General features: G+C 43.3%; 1 protein-coding gene across 1 annotated transcript; it reads left to right on the top strand.

Moving 5' to 3' along the window:
* The first annotated feature begins 3,698 nt into the window (after positions 1 to 3,698).
* Positions 3,699 to 20,991, top strand: spock3 (SPARC (osteonectin), cwcv and kazal like domains proteoglycan 3). Its single transcript, XM_053857023.1, has 11 exons — positions 3,699 to 3,867; positions 3,985 to 4,101; positions 9,520 to 9,559; positions 12,691 to 12,799; positions 15,640 to 15,748; positions 15,825 to 15,933; positions 16,689 to 16,802; positions 16,876 to 17,097; positions 17,319 to 17,381; positions 17,446 to 17,583; positions 18,554 to 20,991. Exons 1-11 carry the CDS (start codon positions 3,844 to 3,846, stop codon positions 18,706 to 18,708), a joined length of 1,200 nt encoding a protein of 399 aa, XP_053712998.1. The 5' UTR covers positions 3,699 to 3,843; the 3' UTR covers positions 18,709 to 20,991.
* The last annotated feature ends 1,013 nt before the right edge of the window (positions 20,992 to 22,004 follow it).

Below are 22,004 nucleotides of genomic sequence, written 5' to 3'. Positions count from 1 at the left end.
TTTTAAACACCATTTTAATGTGTTTAACTCGTCCCGCATCTTACCTGCTGTTTTTACTGACCATTGCTTGCTTTTATGTGACGTTTTTATCAGAAATGTTTTACCAAGAAGCGCGTACTGGCATTTTAACTCTGCTTTAACCCATGATAAGAGTTTTAAAGAAGCATTTATTTATTTCTGGGACATTTTTAGACAACAAAAGAGTGATTTTAGTCATCTTAGGCAGTGGTGGGACCATGGTAAGACACTAATAAAGTTGTTATGCCAGCAGCACACCCTAAATGTCACAGGTGACATCACCAGATCTATTCAAGATCTGGAGACCGATATAGTGGAGCTACAAAAGCAAGTTGAGGAATCCACAGGAAATCGAGGATACATTGAAAGCCTCAAAATCAAAAAGATGGCCTTAGCCAGCCTGTTAGACAGGAAAGTACAGGGTGCACTTGTCAGGTCCCGGTTCCAAACCATCAAGGAGATGGATGCTCCGACGAGCTTCTTCTTCGGCCTGGAGAGGAGGAACGGGCAGGGGAAAGTGATCCACGCACTCTTATCCGACACGGGCCAGGAACTCACGGAACCACGCCAGATTCGGGAGCGGGCGGTGAGCTTCTTCTCGTCACTGTACACCAGCGAGCATGCTCAGGGGCCCACACCACTGGAGGGGTTCTGTCAAGAACTGCCTCAGGTGTCGGCGGAGCAGAACTCCCACCTCGAGCGACCCCTCCGGATGGAGGAACTGGAAGCCGCCCTGCAGAACATGCAGGGCGGGCGGGCTCCTGGCATAGATGGACTCACCGCCGAATTTTACAGGGCCTTCTGGGATGTCTTGGCACCAGACGTCCTGGAGGTCCTGAACGAGAGTCTGGCCTCTGGTTCCTTGCCAGTGTCCTGCAGGAGGGCAGTGCTCGCCCTTCTCCCGAAGAGGGGCAACCTGCAGGACATCAGGAACTGGCGGCCTGTGTCGGTGCTGTGTGTGGATTACAGACTCCTGTCCAAGGTCCTAGCCTCCAGGCTGGGGGGACTCATGGAGCATCTCGTCCACCGGGATCAGACATACAGTGTGCCCGGCAGGTCAATGGTGGACAATGTCCACCTCATTCGGGATGTTTTGGACGTCTCCAGTTCACTGGGATTAGATACTGGTCTGATTTCCCTGGACCAGGAAAAAGCTTTTGACCGCGTTGAACACCAATTCCTCTGGAAAGTTCTGGAGAGTTTTGGGTTCAGCGCCGGTTTCATAGCTAAGATCAAGGTGTTGTATAGTGACATTGAGAGCGTCCTGAAGGTCAACGGCAGTCTGTGTGCTCCTTTTCGAGTGTGCAGAGGGGTCCGCCAGGGCTGCGCTCTGTCGGGGATGCTCTACGCACTCTCCCTCGAACCCCTCCTCCACAAGATACGCTCCAGCCTCCAAGGTGTGGTTTTACCGGGTTTTAATGAAGACATGGTTTTATCTGCGTACGCGGACGACCTCGTGGTTTTTATTAGAACTCAGAGGGATGCAGACCTTTTAGAAAAAATAGTCAAAGATTTTAACATAGCGTCGGCAGCGAGGGTCAACTGGAGCAAAAGCGAAGCCCTCGCTGTCGGCGAATGGCGTGGCGGTCTCCCGGTTCTCCCCCAAAATCTGCAGTGGGGCAGAGATGGTTTTAAATATTTAGGCATATTTTTAGGGAAGGAAAATATAGTCAAGAAGAACTGGGAGAACGTCACGGAAAAACTTGAAGACAAAATGCAGAAATGGAAATGGCTGCTCCCTCAGATGTCTTTTAGAGGCAGAGCGCTGGTTTTAAACAACTTGGTAGCATCCCAACTGTGGCACAAACTAGCGTGTGTAGACCCTCCCCCAGGGCTGCTGGCAGTCATACAGCGTAAAATGTTAAATTTCTTTTGGGACGGTCTACACTGGGTGTCACAGGGGGTGCTGTTTTTAGCCAGAGAGGAGGGGGGACAGGGCCTTGTCCACCTGGCCAGTCGGGCTGCTACTTTTAGAATCCAGTTTTTACAGAGGTACCTGAGCGGCCCGGCAGATCTGGTGTGGAGAGGTGTGACCAGCTGCATCCTGAGGCGTGCCAATCACCTGGGGTTGGATGATGTTCTGTTTTTAACTGATTCTAAATTGCTAAATTTAACTGGGCTACCTCCTTTTTATAGAAGTGTTTTTAAATCATGGAATCTGTTTTATCAAAAAAGGTGTTCCTCAGCCGACTCTCTGCACTGGTTGCTCAAAGAACCGCTCATCCACGGGGCCAGACTGGACATCACCAACGACACCACTCCCGGCCTGACGGCAGCGCTGGTCCAGTCTGGAACCCTCACCCTGAAAGATCTGGTGGAGGCGGTGGGGCCGGAGCTGAAGGATGTCCAGGCCCTGGGCTCCCTGCTGAGGCTAAAGTCTGCCCGGGTGGCCCAGAGAATCCTGGAGCTCTGGGCCAGGAGGATCACAGATAAAGAAAAACGCCTCCTCAAAGAATACAAAGAACAAACAAAAGCCCCGGACCCAGCAGACCCCTTCCCAGACATCGTCCTCAGCCCAGGGCTTGGAGAACACACCGGCCCCCTTTTAAAAGTTACGGAGCGAGACAAGCTGACATTACACAAAGCAAAGAAGAAGACCATATACAGCAACTGTGTGAAGATCATCCACAGGGTCGGACTGAGCAGCAGAGCCTCCACTGTGTGGTCCAAGAAACTAGGAGATGGATGTAGCCCACAGTGGAGGGTACTATATAAACCCCCCATAAGGAAACAGACAGGTGACCTCCAGTGGAGAATTTTACATGGTGCAATTGCTTCCAATGCTTTTATCTCTGTTATTAATCCTACTGCTCTTAATGATTGCCCTTTTTGCCACCAACGGGAGACTATTTATCATGTTTTTATAGAGTGCGAGAGACTCAGGGTTTTCTTCTCTCTTTTAAAGCATGTTTTTAGTCTCTTTAATGTAAATTTTACTGAGGGAATTTTTATCATGGGAGCGGGGTACAATGTGAAAGACAAAGAAAAATTCCAACTGTTAAATTTTATCTCAGGAGAAGCAAAAATGGCAATTTATAAAAGCAGGAAAAACAAGCTGGAGAACAGGGAAGGTCAGGAGGCCGAGGCAATCTGGCTCATTAACATCAGGGCAAGGCTTTGGCTGGAGTACAGGTTTTATAAACATGTGAATGGTCTTAATGGTTTTAAATCCATATGGTGTTTTAAAAATATACTGTGCAATATTGAGAATGAAAAACTGCATTTTGCACACTTTTTGAATTAATCTGGTTTTAATGTGAACTGATTTTAACTTGTACTTCGCACTTTATGAAATTTGTTATATAACTAAAATGTAAATAAAGTGCGTTTGAAAAATCAAAAAAATCTCTCTCTCTCTCTCTCTCTCTCTCTCTCTCTCTCTCTCTCTCTCTATATATATATATATATATATATATATATATATATATATATATATATATATATATATATATATATATATATATATATATATATATATATATGATCAACATTTCATCCAGATCCGTGTGTAACTTATTTGGAAGACCAACGCAGTCTAACACATCAGCTCCTTGCCGGAGGTAATACAGTCGACAACAAATCTCGAACATGAAAACAGGTCTGCCTGATGTCTTCCGCGCGGCCAAGTCACTGGCTCGTCACCGTTGCAATGCCAGGGAGGGGAGGAGGACTGGGCGCGGGCACGCCGATACGCGCGTTCCCGGCCTCCTGCGCAGACAGCCGGTGCAGGACGAGAGAGAGAGAGAGAGAGAGGGAAGGAAGGAGGGAGAGAGCGAGTGAGGACTCTGCTATCACTAGTGACAGTAAACGGCAGCGAGCTCGTCTATGGAGAGGAGCGGATGCGACAAGGTAGGAAGAGCGAAAGCCCCTTCTCCTTCTTTCTGTCTTCTCTGAGCCGATATCTGCATGTGATGTTGTTGTTGTTCAGCATCGATGAACACTGACGTGCGCTTCATGTGTCCGCAGATGCTGTGCGTCGCCTTGCTCTGCGTGTGCGCCTTCGGCTGCGTCTCCGCGCGCTCGGACAGCGGGAATTTTTTGGATGATAAGTGGCCCGCGGGGAGATGGGACAAATTCAGAGATGTAAGTGGCGTATAAGCGACTCCATCCATAACACGGTCCTCTCCCGCCCCCTCCTCCTTGTGTCTTGCGGTGCATGACTTCCCTTCGGTGGTTTGTGATCACGCGTTTGTCGGGCCCCATTGTTGTTGAGTGGAGCGAGGCAGTGGAAGCACTGAGCGATGGTTTCTTCCCTCCTTCGACAGAGATAAAAGGCATTCAGAACATCACAGCAAGGCTCCAGTCGGTCTCCAAAAAAGGGGGCCTAATTATAGGCAGGTGAGACAGAAAGAAGGGGGGGGGGGTGAGGGGGCGTAGAGCTGAGGCCACAAGGTTGAAACAGAACCATGACTGTAAATCACATCTGAAGAGGAGGATCCACTACATGTTATATACACAAAACATGCAAAACTTTCTCTGGCAAAGACACACAACAATGTGTACTTCTCAAATGCACGTCTTGACTGACAAGTTCATCCTTAAAATGACACCGTTTACAGCTCAGAAATATCATTTTATTTCACATATTCTCATCCAGTAACACATGACTTGAGCAAAGTGTGGGGTCAACATGCAGCTGATGCAAGAGGCAGGAGTGAAACTATGAAGTTCATGGTCAACTGTTCAACCACCCTGCTCTTTATTCGTATTTTCTGATGTTGTTAAATGGCAGAGTTCCACTTGTGACACGACCGCAATGCTTTGTACCAATGAAGCAACCGATTGGAGAGCCTCGATCACATGGTTTCATCACCTCTTATGGCAATTGAGTATTGAACAAGCACTGCGTTTGTGACGCACAGGACTCGATCCGTCCCTTGATGCCACTAGAAAAATGACGAAGGCATTTATTGGACACGTACTGCGAACAATTATCATCATTATTTCAACATTCAGAGATACACACACACACACACAGCACGACACAGTCTTTATTGACTCTGAATACTAAAAATAGTTTATGAGGTTTAATTCTTTTACAGGCCCCTCAGATAACACGTGGAATTGCGAGATAAGAGTCTGGCTTCAAAGTTTTTCCGGGAGCTCGCAGCATGAAATACAGATCTGGATCTTTCAACATATTTGACGCCAGAGGGAAGTGGAAGTCAAACAAAACATTCCTTGTGCTTTTTCATGCTTCCAACGTCAGATTGTATTATAAACGGCTCAAGTCATGTGATTTATTTTTTCTCTCCCTCCAATATGATAGAGAGCCATTTAGCAAAACAAGTCCAGTATATGTAGATACACAATGAGATCAGATTTTCGTCTCAACAACAACAACACAATCACTGGGCGACAGAGGCGTTTCGCAGACGCCTTGCAGTGAGAAGGTGAGGCTGAAAAGATTACACATGGCATTGAGCCCTTCGGCATTCTCCAGCGCTGTTTAGCACTGAAGCCACGGCGCTGCGTCTTAGGAAGCATTATGCTAATTTGTGTGAAACATTCACTTTGTATTAACGCCTATACTGGGGCGTCACTCGTGTGTGTGTGGAGATTATTACATCACGATATAAGTTGGATGTGTGGATCGTATCCATCTGCTGACCTCTTAACTTCAGAGCTACTGTCTCCTTCAAAGTGCGTTAGCACAGAGGATTAGCAGTCCAACTTTGTCGTTGAGATCAAAGGCACAGGGTGTGAAAACGGAACTGAATATTGTGTGGTCTCAACTGGCTTCACGGAAAATCCATACGACCATGCCAACACAAGAAACCTCTGCACAGGCCTTTGTAATGGAACCAAGAATACGAAGATGGTGTAGAAAGTTGAGTCTGGCGTGTGACTGTGTAATGCAATGTTAGCATCTTGTTTACATGATGGAAGCTGTTTTTCATGTTTCCTGGCAACTGCAGGCAAACCAGAACCACATTTGGATCTGAAGAATACTCCTCTCTGTAAAGCTACAGGGGCATGACAATAGGTCACACACACTCTTTTGTCACGCTGTTGAAATTCCTTTGAAAATGTTAGCTTTGCAATGTCACAGACAATTTCACAGAATTATATATTTTTTTTCTCCTGAAAATAATTGTGTTGTATGTGTCTGTCTTCCTTCCTTTTCTTTTGGTCTTTTTAGAATTAGTTAGTTTAGTCTCAACAAATCCTGTTATCAACACACTGAACTGCACTGATGAGCAAAACACATTCATGGGCTTTACATTTATTTGTTTTGTATCTATTTCTGTTTCAATTTTGACCTGATTGCCTCAAAATCTTGCCGTCGTCCATGTAAACACAAACCTTTGATACGTCCTAACAAGCAAGCCTCTTGTCAACAATAACTCGGTGGATCTTAAGTATGTTTGAGCGGTGGACCTTCAGCTCACAGCCCTGATCTGTCTCATTTGAAGCCTTGTTGAAATGGGCTCGAGACGCGCTTCGGTTTGGTTTCTGGTGCTTTGTGAAATGGGGTGGAGTGTCAAACTCAGTCACAGTGAAGGGGCCAAAATCTTAAACACAGTCTAAGTAGAACATCTGGACCAGAAAGTCGAGGGCAGTGAACTGGAACCCAAAAACTGGTCTCAATTTTTTGATTTAACATTTGCATCAACCCCGCCCCACACACAACCTTTTTTGGGGTGGAAGGTTGAGAGGAAGTTCCCATATTGGTTTTTAGCACATCTCCTTTATACAACTGTTCGAAAAGTTGGCAGTCGAAGGGCAAAACTACACCCTATGAAATCTCTTGCAGGCCACATGTAACGTTGGCCGGCCAGATTTGGCCCCCAGGCCTTGAGTTTGGTACATATGTTCTCAGTGAAACACAATGAAATATTCTTTCCTTTATATATTTCCACACAATGAAAGACAGAATGGAGCCGAAAGGCAGAACTCTTGATTTATCTGAGAAATTCTTTCACTCTACGCTCAGGTGTGTTGACCTAAAATGTGTGTTTGCTGTCAACACTTTGACCATTGAACCAGTGCTGCTCCACAGGCCCCTGGAAAATAGCCCCGTGTGGGACCCATGTGAGGAGGCAGCACAGAAAGGATTATATTATCAAAATGAGCACTCTTCCATCTTACATACGACAGACTTATAAAATGGCTGAAATGAAGAGCAAGTTAAATCATTAAGCGAAACAAGTGACGATCAAGAACTGGCTAGTAAAGTGGTAACTTGAAGAGATGGAGAGTCCAATGTGAGAAGAAATGAAATCACTAATACGGCGATGGGGAACTCAATAGTAAGAGTTGTTTCAACATGGAAAGTTGTCCTCTTCAATAGTGCAATATATTTTCCGTTGCAGGCATTTTTATTGAGTTGTGTGGACAGTGAAATGTTGTAGATCAACATTAATAATCTGATTTTTTTTTTTTTGTTTTGGATTTAAACTTCTGTTGGAGTAGCTTAAATAGAGTTAGACTTAGTGTCCTGTTGATTTTCCCCACTATAATATAATATAATATAATATAATATAAATTCATTACCTCAGTAAAGAGGAAAAAAAACAGCCACACAATCTCGACATATAAACAAACAACTTGATTTTCCTCTACCTTGATTCTTAAGATTGTCCCAGCATGCAGCGCAGGTCTAAACAGCTCCTGTTTCTCGCTGTTTTTCTGTGAAGTGAGGGTGAATCCTTAATGTGTTGGTCGTGTAATTGTTAGTGTTGGAGTGAGCCTCCATCATCAAACTGAATTTTTTGTTATTTAAATAACAAAAGTTGGTTGTTGATCTTGAAGAACATGTAGATTGACAGCATATTTGTGAAAACACCTTGGTACACAAAGGAGAATATATATATATATATATATATATATGTATATATATAGATAGATAGATAGATAGATAGATAGATAGATAGATAGATAGATAGATAGATAGATAGATAGATAGATAGATAGATATTTAGAGCAACTTAATGATTTTCTTATGTGAACTTTGTGAAAAAAAAAAACCCAACTGTTTTTTCATGTTCCATCCCTTTTTGTTTTTTGTTTTTTCTAAACCGCTGATTTACGAGCCTCCCTCTGCTCGTCCATCATAAGTGGCGGCGTTGGTTTAATCTGACATTTGTACGCAGTCGTGTCCTGTCATGTTGCGCTCCGGACCCATTTGACAGTGATTTACTGTACGTGCCACCATAATGGCCGGAACAGCCCCCGGGCCCTTGGCTGGTGCGTCTCAATCCGCAGGCTGTTTGCCAACTGGACCTGGCTGCTTTTCAGCGGCATTCAAATGATTAGCGGTCGAGAAAGCGAACTGTGAAATCACGCTTTGCTCCGACAAACACTTTCCGGCACAGATTACACCTCTTTCCCGCTCATCCCTCCGGTTTTCTTCTGTTTCATTGTGCACGTCCGCCCTGTGCTGTTTGTGTCACGGAGAGCGAGCGATGTGGAGGTAGAGAGCCTGGGGCTTCTTCCACTTCAAAGCATCTCACTGTGGTTTTGTATGTTCTGGTGTGTGACAAGCTTGAGCAGGAGCTGCAACAGAGAGAACAGGTATATATATATATATATATATAGAGAGAGAGAGAGAGAGAGTCCCTCTCCTGGTCAGTGGAGGGTGGAAATTGGGTCATCGTATTAAAGGAACAGAGGAATGGATCATGAATGGCATCTTCATCCTCGATTTGTTCACAAGAATGTAAAAAGACTCGTGGAATGAACTGAATAGCTGCTATTTTTAATAGCTCACGCTGCCTTTCGGCCTACTATTGGGTGTCCTCTGGTTTCGGTGAGTGGGTGGCCCGTTTGGTGTGCAGTCTCTCGTCGAGATATTTGATGTTTGTTTGGAATCTGGCAGCCAACGTTGGGTCTGTTTGTTGGTAGAGTGTAATGTGTGTGCTCATGTGGCTTAGGCAGCGCTGGTCTGTGCTGAGTCCATTAAGGAATCAGGCCGCAAGCGCTGTTGTGGTCTTGTCGGGTCCAGTGTGTGGAGTCCCGGTAACAGCGTTCTCATTATTCAGAGTGCACCGACAAACCGGCCGATCTTTCGCATGTGTGATCCCACTTTGTCTCCGTCGCCTTCATTAAATCCTCAAATATGTGTTTCCTTGTTTGGTATTCCTTTAGAAAAGAAAGCGTAGCTTTACGTTCACATTTCCCCAGACGGTGACCTTTAAGAGGAGAGTCCAGAAAGTGCAGAGGAAGTGAAGCGATTGATAAAGGCCAACCAAGACGGACGGAACAAGGGCAAATAATATAAAAAAAAAAAATCACTCATCATTCCTGGATGTTATTTCCATGAATGTCCTTAAACCGTCTTTGAAATGGTTGTTCAAAAGCAGCTGAAACTAAAGAGAAGCATGGAATGTTTGACATGTTTGACCTCAGCCTCGTACTTGAACACCTCTTAATTTCCAATTTTTTTTCTCTGTCTCTGTTTTGCTTTCTGCCAAAGGAAGTGGAGGTTTGTATGACAGCTTCATTGCCATTTATTTTGCTGGAGCTCTGTCCTCTAATCGAAGGTTCTGTTTCCCCCAGGAGCCCGGAACATGGACTCCCACCAAAAGCTTTGATCAAGGTGCGTTCTCCCTTCACCCGGCTTCACTTTTGACAGGGCATCGGTTCCTGTTAAACCAGTGTATTTGACCACTTCTGCCGCTGGCGTTCACGGGGTTATGAGTGCATGAATGGATTGGGTCACCAGATCTACCCATGAGTCAAATGACTGACGGCTCAGAATCAATCTGTGCGTGACATTTGGCTGCAGTTACACAATGCGTGAAACAGATAATAAGCGGCGATGAATGACAGCTGAGATCAGAATGTTGTCTTGGAATGATTCGGAGCTCACTATCGCTGTGGTGAAAGAGAGAAAGCAAAGTCATTTCTAAGAAGATGTCAAACAGAAGGATTAATCTGACTTGTTCGTGGGATTTATTTACACTGTTGCGGACAAACTGGGATTCATTCTTTGGTGTACATTCATATTATGTGACACTAAAAGCTGACAGTAAATGACTTGCTGTGGCAGACAATGGTCGGAAAATCGGACCTAAATATCACGCTATTGGCTGGGATTTTTTTTTTTTTTATGAACAAGTTTGTAGTTTGTTTATATGTTTGTTTAGGGCCCATGTTTTTCAACTTTTTTAAGCCACGACACACTTGGTTCACTGGAAAAATCTCAAGACACACAACCAAAGGAACCTCAGCCAAAGCACAATTGTGCTTTGTCAAGAGACCTGTAGAAAATCCCCTTTCTTCTTCTTCTTCTTTCTCTTCTGGCTTCTCCCTTCAGGGGTGGCCACAGTGGATCCTCTTCCTCCATCTCACCCTGTCCTCTGCTTCCTCTTCTCTCAAACCTACAAACCTCATGTCCTCCTTCACCACCTCCATCAATCTCCTCTGTGGCCTTCCTCTCCACCTTCAGTTCCAACCTCAACATCTTCATCTACCAATGTACTGGCTCTCTCTCTCTCCTCTGTACATGTCCAAACCATCTCCATCTAGTGTGGTGTGGTCTCTGACTTTGCCTCCTAAACACCTGAGCACATGTGCTGTCCCTCTGATCCTATCATCATCCTGCTCACTCCCAGAGAGAAGCTCAGCATCTTCATCTCTGCTACCTCCAGCTCTGCCTCCTGTCTTTTCCTCAGTGCCACTGCCACCAAACCATACAACATTGCTGGCCTCACCACTGTTTTGGGTCACACACATGTATTCCGTCTTACTGCGGCTAACCTTCATTCCTCTCAAATCCATTTTAATTTGTGAAAAGGTTTAGATACTGGCACTCAGCTGTTTTGGCATGTTATTTGCAGGTGCATATTGCACCAGAAAATGTATCTGTTTAAAAATGTCTCCAGAAATGGGTGGACAATATGACAAAAATATACATATTTATTGATTTAAAATGTAGATTTAAATATTATCACAATCTCACATGTATTTCTGAGACTAAATTACAAGTTTGTGGTCTGTGTCAGTCCTAAAGGAAAAACAAAAATCTCACAATTTTGGGCCAAATAACTTCGGTAATTTCCAGCCAAATCCTTCTTCTTTGCCTCCGCCAGCTTCAAAACTACAATTATTCTTTCTCTCTTCACATTTTTGAGCAACTTTGTTTGGTTCTGTTTTTAGTTTTCAGCCAACTTTTAAACAACGAAGCAAACTTTGACAGTTTACGACTGTCAATAAAGTTTCAAAGTGAGCTGCCAGAGAATAGAAAGCTTGTTCCCTCCTGTGCATTGGACAAGAGGCAGAGATGCTCTGGACGTCGTGAACTTAAATTCCTTTCATTTCACGGTTTAACTCTTCATGGTTTAACAAGGAGATGTAATAGTTTCCTGTGAAGTGGTGGTTATTAATTATGAACATCCTCGAATGAAAAATAAAAATTAGAATCTATAGTATAGCAAGTAAAATGTAATCATCAAAATAATTTGCTCACTTTGATTTATCTACAATAACTTTAGTCATTAAATTAAAAAAAATAAAATGAAAGCAAATCTCAGGAGGCAAAAAATATTTAATAGGGATAAGGAATTCTTATCTGAGCACAGTATGATAATATACACATGTTGATATACTGCAAAGATGCTCATAAATAATGCTAATAAAAGCGCTACATGACCTGGTGGTTTTATTATTATTATTATTATTATTATTATTATTATTATTATTATTATTATTATTATTATCCATTCAATCTATGTTTAAAAAAACCAAACAATATAAAAACAATATATTATTATCTTAAACACAACTATAAGTATCCATGTTATTCAGTAATATGAAATTTATTTTTTATTCACTGATGTTGACATTAAGTTATGAATTAGAAAATAAGTAAACAAATAAAAATCACCTGAAATTATTCTGCTGAATTTCATTTCAAGCTATTCTCCACATTGTTGCAGCTTCTAACAGCAGCACGGGCAGGTTGCCTCTGTCGTGCGAAGCAACATCTAAACATTGTGCTTTCTGAATTCCCTATAGATAGCATCGACAAATTGTGAGTCCGTTTTCATTTCCTTTTTGCGTTACAGTTAGTGGCACCCGAGGACACAGTCACACACACACACACGCCCACGCAGACATGTCAGGGAAACAATAGCATTAGATAGCACGTTGGAGGATGGAGGATGGATAATCTGCCAAAGCTGCTCTGGGATTACAGTAAGGTTCTTTGGAGGAGAGGTCATTGGGAAACTGTTCTCACATCAGATGAGTGTGGAGCGACCAAGCCACAGACTTAACACCAACAACAGATGAAGAGTCTATAGATTATATACAGATCACACCTTCAGATTGGGATTATATTTATGGCCGGTGGGATCTGTAGCACTGATCCCAGAGCAGTGTGCGGGTGCAGACCGCGTGCTGAGACCTGGCTGAGGCTGATGTCAAGTCAGAGGTCTATAAGTAGATCCATCTGTTTTTAGCTGTAAGAGTCCTTAGCAGTATTACGGCTTGGAGTTTGTCGTGAGACTGTCAACGTGCTGTAAGGAGATAGCTGACATCATGGTGACATATGTCTCACATGTCGCTCAGGTACATCAGACCAAAACACCCAACTCTCTACGAGCCAACAGAGAAAAGAGCATGGAATCTGTGTTTATACTGAGGTGGATTAGTGTTTGCAATCTCTGACCAGAGTGGCTGAATTCAGGGTCGCGCAGGATGTCATTTGTTCTCTTGTGTTTTCAGGCCTCGATCCAACCAAAGACCCTTGTCAGAAGATCAAATGCAGTCGCCACAAGGTGTGTGTGTCCGAGGATTACAAGACGGCCACTTGCGTCAGCCAGAGGAGAGTTAGGTAAGAATCACACTCAGCCCTTGAAAGGCCACAGTCACCGTTTCAGTGTTCAGCCTCACTGGAAACACGATGCTTTTTTTTAACCCACTCAACATGCTGGTCTCCTTTTTGGCCCTGATGTTTGCATTTTATTTTCCAAACCCAATCTCTAATTGTTCCATTGTGCGACTCCTTCCTGGTTGAATGTGCATCCATTGTGTGTTTAAATGAAACACTAATCCCCCCAAATCCCAAATATGTTGATAAGCACCTGCTGGAAGTTCCTAGTTATACAGTACACAGCAATATAACAGCAATATAACTGGCACGAGATCAACCCTAGTTTTAAAAACACCTCCTCATTTTGTGAACAAATGAAGCCATTTATTTTGTTTTTTATTTTGTCCTTGAATTTTTCCTAAATTATTATTTTTTATTTAGCTAAATATACTTGGTTAGCTGCATTATTAATGCAGGATTCGTCACAGCAAACTTAAATACTATCCATGTTTTGCATCAGCATCCATCACTTCCATCACACAACATCATTTTTCAAATTCAAATTCAATTCAAATAAATCTTGTCATCTTGTCTTTGACTCTATGTCTGGCCTCGTGTTGTGGGATTTACATCCTATTGTAACAAGAGCTAAATGAATGTAAGTACAGTGCTACCTCGGTTTTAGAATGTCCCGGACTCCGAACAAATCAGAGTTCGAACAAAAATTTTTGAGATTTTTTTGCTTCGGATTTCGAACTAAAATCCAGAACTCGAACCCCCCCGAAAAAAAGCCGGAAAAAAATGTGCGCGGACCAATCAGCTGACCCACGAGGCGCTTTGTTATTGTGTATAACGCAGCCTCTGTACGCAGACGTGTCCCGTTACTACCCCGTTGCTACATTTACTGACTGTTTTTTCTTCATATTGAGGTGTAAAACCTTTCCTGTCTCCACACTGGACCGTGGTAGAGTGTCACAGGGGAGGTGCTGGAGCGCTCACTCCAGGGTTTGATGTCCTGTTGTGGGCTGGAGCTGGGACAGGGATGAGGCGAGTCTGGGACAGAGCGTGACTTGGTTTATGACTTTGTCACAGCCAAACTGCACAGAAGCGCACATTCAGAGCTGGACACGCACCGGGCACCTCTTCACTTCTGGAGAGACCTCACTCACTCGGCAACCCCTCCCACATGCAGCGGCCACACACATAGAGGAACAGCCACCTGCAGCACACACTCTACATTCACTCCTACAAAAGACTATTTTAAGGCTTGGAACGCATTGTTTCTTTTCCCATTAAGTCTAATGGGAAAAAACAAATCACTTCTCGAATGGCTTTCTGGAACGGATTGTGGTCGAGGACCCAGGTATCACTGTACATACTTAGAAGATTTCTTAAGATTATTGAATTGTATTTTTATTCCACAATATTTTTATCATGATTTTTCAGCTAAATAACAAGTAAAGGGGTCATTTAGTTGTGTTTTTGTTATAAATGACGTGTTGGAATCAGATTTCTATTTCATGGTTGGTGTCCAGAATAAAGTGCGTGAGCTAACAGGGCTAGCTTAAGCACCACTGACAACACAGTCCTAAAATCAATGGATGCTGAACGATGCAGGTCAATTTCACATCAACAAAAATGCATCAGATAATTGAAGTTAAACATAAATAAATAAATATTTCATGTTCACATGACACTAGATGTCAGCCAATGGTCCATCCTTATTACAACACCTGCCACTTTGGCGGACTGTTCTGACTACTGTCATCACAAACAAGAGACAGTTGAAGTGCCTCGATGAGCTTCACATCCGTTTTGTGTCAAAGATCTGTCTGTGGTGGAAAATCAATGGATGCACTCTAGTTGTCCTCTGTCATCGATGGATGCCTCCTTCATGACTGTCGCGATTACACACGCACACATTTGACACACGCCATCAACAACTACATCTACCTTTAAAGTTACTCTCAGGTTTAATAAACATAGTTGCTTCTGCGGATTAAAATGACTTTATATCCGACCTGAGCACCTGAAACTCTCACTCATGGCTGTCACCTGAACCTGTGAAAATCTGCACAACCCAACTTTAAAGGTCACTTTTAATGTGACAACCTCACCTCCGTCATGGTCGGAAAGGGGCAACGTTTTTTTTGTTCTGTTCAAGATCTAGCACTCCTTCAACATGCACTTGTTTTAATTTACAGCTAAAGGTCAACACTGTTAAAGTCAAACTGCTTCAGTTTTTGGGGTGAGAACACACAAAATGAACTCAAGCAGTCTGCCGCCAAAAAAAAAAAAAGATCCCAGTGCCTCCCTGTTGGGTGCAAATTGGACACTGAGCGGATGTGTTTTTTGTCTGGTTTTTCATTGGCATTCCTTCGAATATCACCAGAAATGAAAGGCATTGGAGCTCAATCTAATATCATCGCCTTCCGTCCTGTTTTTTTTCCACTGAATTATGAGGTCTGCGTCGCTCGCGGCCACATTAAATCATTGGCGGGGAATCTTTTCTCGTTTCCAGCTGCTCTGTTTGTGTTTCTCGGCACTCATGTGATTTGTATTTGACATTGTGGTGTGGTCCAATTACCAGAAGCACTGGTGCTTCTCTCCAGTGGACTCGCAGAGACCTGCCAACTGGAATGAATGGGGCCTGTATGTGTGCGTGTGTTTAAAGGAGGTTGCGATGAAAACTGTTGCCTGACCTCATTTCACACATAGACAGTTGCTGTCAAATCAGGAAACAATCACTTTCAAATCCGAAATCCTGGTTTCATTTCCGTAATTGCGATGCAGATAATACGCACAGTGAAACGGTGTTTCACTTTCGTTGTTATTAGTATCATTGTGTTTTTGTTTTGCAGTTTTAAAGACGACAACTTGTACCAGAACCCCAGGTCCCGGTGCACCCCCTGCCCGGTGGTTCACCCGTCTCCCGTGTGTGGAACCGACAGCCACACCTACTCCACCAAGGTAGATGCAGTGAAAACAGTGAAGCCACAGCCTGATACAGCGGCGTTTTAAATTTCACTTCAACGTTCCGTCACAGTGCAAGTTGGATTACCAAGCCTGCATCAGCGGAAAGAAGATTGCTGTGAAATGTCCCGGCATGTGTCCTTGTCCCACTCGCTCTAAAGACAGGAGTGCAGAAAAGAGAGGTGAGTTACACGGCGTGATGAAATGGGAGCTCACAATTTGTTTTTTTTTTCATGTGGGAAAGTTTGAGAATAAAAATAGAAAATCCATCAGCGGAGAGCAAAAACCTTGTCAGCGATGGAAATGAAGGAGCTTAAAAAGATAAAGGCAGCGATTAAATTGCAACAAAAGCAACTGATTTCCAGGTAAAGTTTATGCGGGATTAATATAGAATATGGTAGCAGGTGTTGCGACATGTTTGGGGCGACAAGATCGCAGCTTTAACGCATTACTCATGTCGCGTTTGAAGTTACGATGACATTTGATGAGAGGAAATATTCATTGACAAGACAAGAGCTATGAGCACCTCTGAAGTATCTAATGGACCCAGAGACAGCAACGTCCGAATCTTCTTTTGCTGTCTCTTCGACCCGCCATGGTAACTTTTCGGTAACTTAAGACCAGATTTTTTTATTGCGAATTCAGAGGCAGGGGAATTTGCATCAGTATCTGGAAACTACCAACCACTCAAGAACGAGTCTGTTGCCAAGTTGCACTTTCACTGCGAGGCGATGTGTTTGTGAGAGTAGTTATGTCAGTACTTTAGTACTTCCTCTACCACATTCTTGCTCTGTTGAAGCAAAAAAGATGGAGGTTGAGGTGAAGGTTGGCCATGAAAATCGTTGCTATTTGAGATGTTAGGTGTGACAGTGGCTTGGGTTGCATGACATCATGAAGACTGTGAAAAAGGTGAATAACTGTCGATTGTTTGTTGCAGTGTGCTCCGAGTTAGAGCTCAAGGAGGTGGTGAGCCGACTGAGAGACTGGTTCCGAGTCTTGCATGAGAACGGCAACCACAAGAGGGTGAAGATCCAAAAAACAGAGAAGAACAGTAAGTTACGGCAACCTTCTCCGTAAGTATGACAACAAATCCTAAAGCACAGATCCGTAATCTTCCCACCCAGAGTTCGAGATGCTCGCCTCACCGCTGTGCAAGGATCCTCTGGGGTGGATGTTTTCCCGCCTGGACACCAACTTTGACCTTCAGCTGGACCAATCAGAACTCAAGAGTCTTTACCTGGACCGGAACGAGCCATGTTCGGATGCCTTCTTCAAATCCTGTGACACACACGGCGACAAAGTGATCAGCAGCTCTGAATGGTGCACATGCTTCCAGAGATACGCAGGTGCGTAGTATTATCCAGAGGTATAACTGAGACTTTTTAGTCGTGTCTGATTCCATCTAGATACATTTGATCTTGAGCAGATTTGCCATTCAATGCACGGCACGTGACATATTCAGAATTTCAGTGGAAAGATTAAAATGTTTCTTGCTGAAATAAAATTGAATATCAAAACCAAAAAACGTTCTGTTTATCTCTATCGATCTGTTTTGCTTCATCATCAGACTCCCCTTGTAAAGCAGAGCTCTCCAGCATCAACAGAAAGCAGGCAGGGAAGAAGCTGCTCGGTAAGAGCCTCAGATGGTTGCTCGACATCTCCATGTCTGATCGCGTCCTTCTGTCTGTGCGCAGGTCAGTATTTGCCGTCATGCGATGAAGACGGCTTCTACAGGTCCCATCAGTGCCACAGCAGCAGCGGCCAGTGCTGGTGCGTGGATCGCTATGGCAACGAGGTGGCTGGCTCTCGTACCCACGGACCGGCCGACTGTGGTGAGCAGGATTCTGTTAAATATCCTTGTAAAACTGTGTAAAACAAGCGGGATTCCACATCATGAGGCAGACATATGGTTTTGCATCTATGGAAACTAATGGAAACCTGTTTGCTGAAGAGCGTAGTTCGCTATTTAAAAGAAAGTGAGCCGCGTTTCACAGCTCCCACGGCGTCTCTCTCCCCTGCTGCATCTGCGTTTTGGTCTGTGATAATGCAGGCTCGCAATTTCTGAAACAGTTTAGCCTTCAAAATATTACTGTCAGAACCTGTTCTGGCACCTTGTTATTGCATTAACTGCTTTGTACATTTAGAAAGAGTGAGCGGTGTTGCCACAGTTACTTCGATAAAAGTAACTTAGTAGTAACATATTATTTATTTTTAAATTACACCATTATTACCAGATATAGGGTTTTGCATCTATGGAAACTAATGGAAACCTGTTTGCTGAAGAGCGTAGTTCACTATTTAAAAGAAAGTGAGCCTCAGTTGACAGTGTTCGCCCACAGTCCATGGCCAATAAATAAGTTGTTTAAACGGTATTTTGGAAGAAAACAACCCGACAGAAGTCTGCAGCAGCTCTTGAAGAAGAGCTGATTTCACTGAGTAACACAGCCAGGGGTCTTTGTAAATTAGCTCCAATTTACTCCTGTTGTCTAGTGGGATACTTAAATCACTGTTGCTGTCTTATGCAACGTGGCTGTACACGACTTGAATATGAAGGGTTTCTGACTTGCGTGTTTTGTCCGGGCCTAACAGCCTCTTCATCACTGAGACGCACGCTGATGTAATGCTGAAGGTGGTGTGTCAGCGAGACCCACGTATGATGGAAAGTGAATAATGTATTGCCGTCTTTACCGTCCAAAGATACAATTCTGCCATGTCAGCGCTTCTGTTATTTTATCAGAAAGATGTTCACTAGAAAAAATAAACAGCACAAAAGTAGAAAATGACGTTTTTTTCTGCTTCTAGGTGTGATTTTGGAGTCGTCTGGCGACATGGCTAGCGGCGACTCCGTTTTCACCGACGATGATGAGGATTCCTTCGTCATTAACGATCAAGCTGGACTGGATGATGAGGACGATGAAGACGAGGAGGACGACGATGACGATGAATATCTGTCATAATTTGAAAACAAAAGGAAAAAAAAAAAAAGCAGAAACTCTTTGTTTTGTTCAAAGTGCACGTTTCTAGGTGACTCCCCGGGCCGACCGTTCCACCTGAAGCCCACGGACTCTCTGTGTCTTTGTTCATCAGTTTAAAACAAGAAGAAGAAGAAAATATTCCTGGCAAAAGTTTTGGAGTCATGTCCCAACATCTAGGACATGAAAAGGACCCGACGGTCTCAAACATTTTCATCGGACAGCCCATGTGTCCTAGTATCCTGTCTTTGTGCAGCGTTCTGATGCTTGAGTATGTTGATGCCTGAGGCGAAGAGTTTAAAGAGACCCGCTCCTCCTTCCGTCGTCCTCCCCGTCCCCTGCTCCTCAGCTACTTGCCCGCTGCATAGGTGGGATGCCGGCCATGTAGATAAGACGATATTTCACGCTTTTGTTTGAGCTGAGGTTTTTACTGTAACTAAAATTGTGTGTACGAACAAGATAAGAGTTAGACATGCTTCATTAGGAGGATTAATGCTACACGGTTGGATTACATTCCAGTCCGACAAGATTGCATTTTTATTAAAGATAAGACGACAGATTATTCCTCATGCACAAATATATAAATATAGCAGGAGCGGATTATTATCTCCATTTTAATCCATTGTTGGGCGAACGTGGACGATGAAACAGATTGGGTGCAGCATGTCTAACGCTGTTGTTTCACTCTTGTGGAACTGAAAAAAAAAAAAAAACATTGTAGCTTGAGGTCGACAACGGCCGCAGGCATGTACAGATAATCTTAAACTGCATCGCTATAAACTGCTCGAGCCACATGATGTGTGTGATCTAAAAAAAATATATACCGATGTTGACAGTGTCAGAGAGATTAAAGAAAGCCTCATCATCAGCAGAGTAGTTAAATGTTAAGGCTTGTGTTCGGGGTGGCTTAGCGTGACCGAGGCACAGAGTGGAACAGAGCAAACCTCTCGCACTGTCATGAATTTTTTCGGAAGGTCCAGTGGAAAAGGTGGAGGTTATAAGGTGTGCCTTTTATTGTGAGCACAGAGGAAGTAGCACAGTAACTGGACAAAACAGGGCTGTTCGCGGTGGCTGGACAGTGTTTGGTTTCAAAATGCAATTGAGAATCAGTGCTCAGAGAGGTGCGTCCTATCAAGAGCGACTTCCATCACCTGAGGAATCCAACGCAAGTGCAACTGGTCCTGAATCACCATTTTAGCAGCTTCTAGCCTCTGAGTTAAGGTGTATCAAAGCAGGGTTTAAAAGATACAGTAGTGATGGGCAGATGAGGCGTCATGAAACAGTACTGCAGGGTTGATGAAACAGTGTCCTTATTTTCAGAGGCCACAAGTTGGCGCTCTTTGTTTAGACAAAATGATGTGAGGTTTCACTGGATTAGTTGTACAAGTCCAAATATTTTAAAGCAGACAGCGCCATCTGGTGGCCTCTGAAAATCAGGACACTGTTTCATGAAACCTCATCGACCCTTCAATAGTGTGTCGTGAAACCTCGTCGACCCATCACTAGAAACAGCTAATACAGCACTGATAGGCAAAAAACAATGTGAGTTTAGTCCAAACATGTTTTTATCTCATAAGAAAAAGGCTGGTTCTCAATTGAATAAACACCACGCTGTATTTTTAGGCTTGGGTGGTTTGTTTTGGCTTGTGTGTTCCTCTTATAAAACTGTTCTATAGTTCAAACCTATTTGTTGCATAGAATGTAGAGAAGCACAGAAAAACTCGAGGCAAAACAAGTCGCTAGTTTGGGTACTGGCTTTGGTTTGGTCAGCCATCTGTGGAAATAAGAAAAGCTGTGAGAGATTTTGCTCGGTCGGCCTGTACCCGATCTGCATAAGGTTTATACCTGGATTTTAGCTCAGTTGCACATTTGTGGATTCTGTAGCGTTTTTGTGACTTTACATGCAGACCTGGGACCAGATTTGCTCACTCTTTGACAGTCTCTTTGCTGGGCTTTACTTTTTTTTTAAACATCACTTGAAAATCCATGTAAAAAGTGCCATCTTCTTCAATAACACTTTTATTCTCCATAGTTTCTTTTCGCCATGGATTTTTACTTTCTTTTTCAAACTTGAGCTTTCTGAAGCTCTTCAATCTGTTTTGCTTCATGAGCGTGATGTACGTTGTTTTGAAGACCTCTGACACTGTAGCCGCTCTCTGAACCGACCCCACAGTCATCACACCTCTGATCGTGCTCAAAGGTTATGATACTGATGCATTTTTTACAGTGTATGTATAATTTGCTGAAATAAAAGCTATATTGACCAACGTTTGTGTGTCTGCATGCTTTCACCCACTCTGCGTTGGAGGAACAGCTAGGAACAGACGGTTTAAAAACAGATTAAAATCCATTAGTATTCATCTGGGGCTCACAAGGTCAGTGTGGATCCATGAAACAGTCGAGACATTGATTTGTCTTCTGGCATTCGCAAGTGCTCCGTTTAGTCGGCCTCATTCAAGTGCCTTCTCTGTCTCATCCCACCTGTTTCCATTCAGTCCCCCCAAAAGAACGGTTTTCAAATATATCAAGATTTTTTTGTGACAATATTTATTCATTTTTTCTGCCCAGAATCGATTTTTTCCCACATTATGACGGCGGCAAGACGCCACATCATATTCATTTCCTGTTAAACAGAAGCCGAGTTCAAGCACTTCTCCCACTCGACAGAGCAGTCGATCAAACTCAGAAGTTTAATACTTTACTTTTATACTATTGACTTTATTTAATGCTATTTACTTTAATACGATACTTTTAATTGGTTTATACATTTGTCAAATGTAGACCAAGGACTTGTTTCAGGATTCACGTAGCTGATGCTTGTCAACTGTCACTCCACAGCGCCATTGTGTATATATATATATATATATATATATATATATATATATATATATATATATATATATATATATATATATATATATATATATACGTCACTTGGCTAGAAATGCAATGGGAAGTCTGGCCTGACTAAAGTCTCTTTTGCCAAAGTTTTACAGTGGTTACAAGAGAAGCGGCAGCCCTGCTCTGGAGGATTGTGGCAACTGGAATAACACTAACCATGCGATGGTCATCCTGGTCTGTAAAACTGCGGATCAAGAAGGTGGATATTGGTTATTTTATCCAGCCCCCACAGCGTCTCTCTCACCTGCTGCACCTGCGTTTTGCTCTGTGATAGTGCAGGTTCTCAATTGCTGAAACAGTTTAGCCTCCAAAATATTACTGTCAGACTAGCACCTTGTTATTGCACAACAACTGCTCTGTACATTTAGAAAGAGTGAAGA

Source organism: Synchiropus splendidus, chromosome 2 (assembly GCF_027744825.2).
Source record: "Synchiropus splendidus isolate RoL2022-P1 chromosome 2, RoL_Sspl_1.0, whole genome shotgun sequence".
Classification (NCBI taxonomy): domain Eukaryota; kingdom Metazoa; phylum Chordata; class Actinopteri; order Syngnathiformes; family Callionymidae; genus Synchiropus; species Synchiropus splendidus.
This window is presented reverse-complemented; position numbering and strand designations above follow the sequence as displayed.